Here is a 2,545-nt window from a genome sequence, read left to right as displayed (position 1 = left end):
GGCGGTGGCCTGCACCGTTAGGGCGATTGAGGCGCTCGGCCTCAGAGTCGCCGCTGAGAAAACGGAGGCGGTGCTCCTTCACCGGGGCAACGCTGAACCGCCTGCAGAGGCGCGATCAGAATTGGGGGAATCAGCGTACCTGTGGGGGCCCACGTGAAGTATCTGGGCCTCTGCATAGACGGGGCATGGAGCTTCTCCGAGCACTTCCGGAAGCTCGGGCCGAGGCTGGAGGGGGCAGCTAATGCCCTCTCGCGGCTTATGCCAAACCTGAGGGGGCCATGTGGAAGGGTACGGAAGCTCTTCGCGAACGTGTTGGAGTCCATGGCGCTCTATGGGGCGCCGGTGTGTGCTGCGGCGTTGGAGCGCAATCGCAGGGCCCTGGCCATTCTCAGGAGGGCACAAAGGAGGGCGGCAGTAAGGGTGGTGAGAGCATATAGAACCGTCTCCCACCCTGCCGCGACTCTACTGGCGGGACTCCCCCCGATTGACATCGCGGCCGGAATTCACGCGGCGATATATGACCGGGTGAAGGAACTGAGGGAGGAAGGGGTACTCGTTACCCCGGCGATCAGGAGGACCCTCAGGTCCCAGATGCGAGAGGGTATGAGGGAAGAGTGGATGACTCGGCTGTGCGAACCAAACACCTCGGGGCGCAGGACCGTGGGATGCCATTCTCCCGAAACTCGAGGAGTGGCTGGATCGCCCGTGGACACGGGCATCCTACCGTACGACGCAGGTGCTCTCCGGACACGGGTGTTTCGGGGAGTACCTGTGTCGAATAGGCCGGGACCGCACCCCCAGGTGCAATCACTGTGGAGGAGCCCGAGACACTGCGCAACATACCCTCCAGGAGTGTCCGGCGTGGGAGGAGGAACGTAGTGCCCTGACTGGAGTGATCGGGGATGACTTATCACTGGGCAAAGTGATCGAGGCGATCGTGGAAAGCGAGGAAGGCTGGGAAGCCTTCCACACCTTCTGTGAGAGAGTGATGAGCTCCAAGGAGAGCGCCGAGAGAGAAAGGAGGGGAGAAACTAATCCCCGCGATGGCGCAGATGGAGGAGGAGGCGCACCACCAGGTAGAAGACCCGTGGGGGTGGGCACATCTGGGAAGTGTGACTCACCCCGCCCCCAACAACAACGGGGGCGCGGCGGGAGGCCTGGTGGCACCCCCGCCGCTGCGCGGACAAAGTCAGGTCCGCGACAAGAAGATGGCCCTTATCAGGGCCAGGCACATACACAAAGTGCCTAGAGGTGCGCGAAGCCACGCGCGGCGCGGGGTCGCCTGGAGAATGCCATCGTGGGCCCCAGGCGGTCCCCACACAGCGCCAAGAAGTCCACCCCCGGTGGTTTTAGTGAGGTAGGCACCCCCATTGCACGCTGGCTCCCGGGTCGTCAATTGCCCGGGAGTACAGGGGGGGTGAGTCCCACACACCACCCCGTCTCTTTCCCAGAGAGGCGGGGTGACGGCCCATGAGGGTTTCCACCGGGTCCAAAAAAAAAAGGTGGTTGAGAATGGAGGGGCATGCAGGCCATGTGCACAGAAGATGATGCGTATTGCAGTCCAGATACCTAAGGCTATCTTGAAGGTCCGGAAGTTGACGTCTACGGTCACCTTATATTTTCCTTTATGATATTCTATATGCCGCCTGATTAGATACTACGGGTCCGCTAGCCTTGAGCACTCAATAAGACTTCCTCAGGGTGCATATGCACTCAAGGTAATATACCGACGTAGGTGGAAATCCTGTTAAATGCTCAAGTTCGAATGCTGATTTTGGCGGATTCGGCATTAGTACCTGATGAATTTTTAATATAAAAATAGCGGTTTCTTAATTTTTAATTATCTCGAGAGCTATAAAGGCGCGAATTCATGCAGCGAGAAGTCGCTGGCGACTTTCCCCCTCTACGTAGACCTTTCCCCCTCTACGTAGACATTGTGTAGTAGAGCGACAAGTCGTCGGAAGTTCGTCCTGTCTGAACAGCATCGACAAGTCGACACATCGCGCCTTTCAATATGAATAATCGCACGGATTTCGAGGTTAGTGTAACATCAAAAATATTAATAAACTAATTAGTTATTATGGCTGCGATCAAGCTGTCGTCTCAAATGTTTTGAAGTATTCTTCTTCTCCTTTCTTTCAGAAAAGATAGAAGGAGAAGAGAAATACTTCGAAGCATTTATAGCAGCGGTTTCACCGCAACCTATATCATGTGTTTGCTTGTGTTTACAACTGCGTATATCTAATTTGAGGATAATTTGAGGACATGATTTTGATTTTCAGTCAACTGAATTGACTGTATTATATACCTGCAGTATATGCGAAACAACTTCCCTAGTAGCACAGTGCATTGGGCAAACATTGATTAAACATTGGCCCAATATAACCAAATATTGGGCCAATGTTTATCCAATGCACTGTGCTACTAGGGTTGTAGCTCTGATGAGATTAAAAATCATCCCTGCTTGAGAGGATTTACGAGACACTTCGTAGACCAAAATTATTATTTCCATCCGCAGTGCGGTAAGTATATAGTGGTGAAATTA

The 2,545-nt window shown here is 54.1% G+C and overlaps 1 protein-coding gene across 1 annotated transcript; it reads left to right on the top strand.

The window, feature by feature from the left end:
* Positions 1 to 278: 278 nt before the first annotated feature.
* On the top strand, positions 279 to 1,488 carry LOC105568358. Its single transcript, XM_012023983.1, has 2 exons — positions 279 to 423; positions 621 to 1,488. Exons 1-2 carry the CDS (start codon positions 279 to 281, stop codon positions 1,247 to 1,249), a joined length of 774 nt encoding a protein of 257 aa, XP_011879373.1. The 3' UTR covers positions 1,250 to 1,488.
* Positions 1,489 to 2,545: the final 1,057 nt, after the last annotated feature.

This window comes from Vollenhovia emeryi, unplaced genomic scaffold (assembly GCF_000949405.1).
Source record: "Vollenhovia emeryi isolate VEMERY1.0 unplaced genomic scaffold, V.emery_V1.0 DF942577.1, whole genome shotgun sequence".
Taxonomy (NCBI): Eukaryota; Metazoa; Arthropoda; class Insecta; order Hymenoptera; family Formicidae; genus Vollenhovia; species Vollenhovia emeryi.
This window is presented reverse-complemented; position numbering and strand designations above follow the sequence as displayed.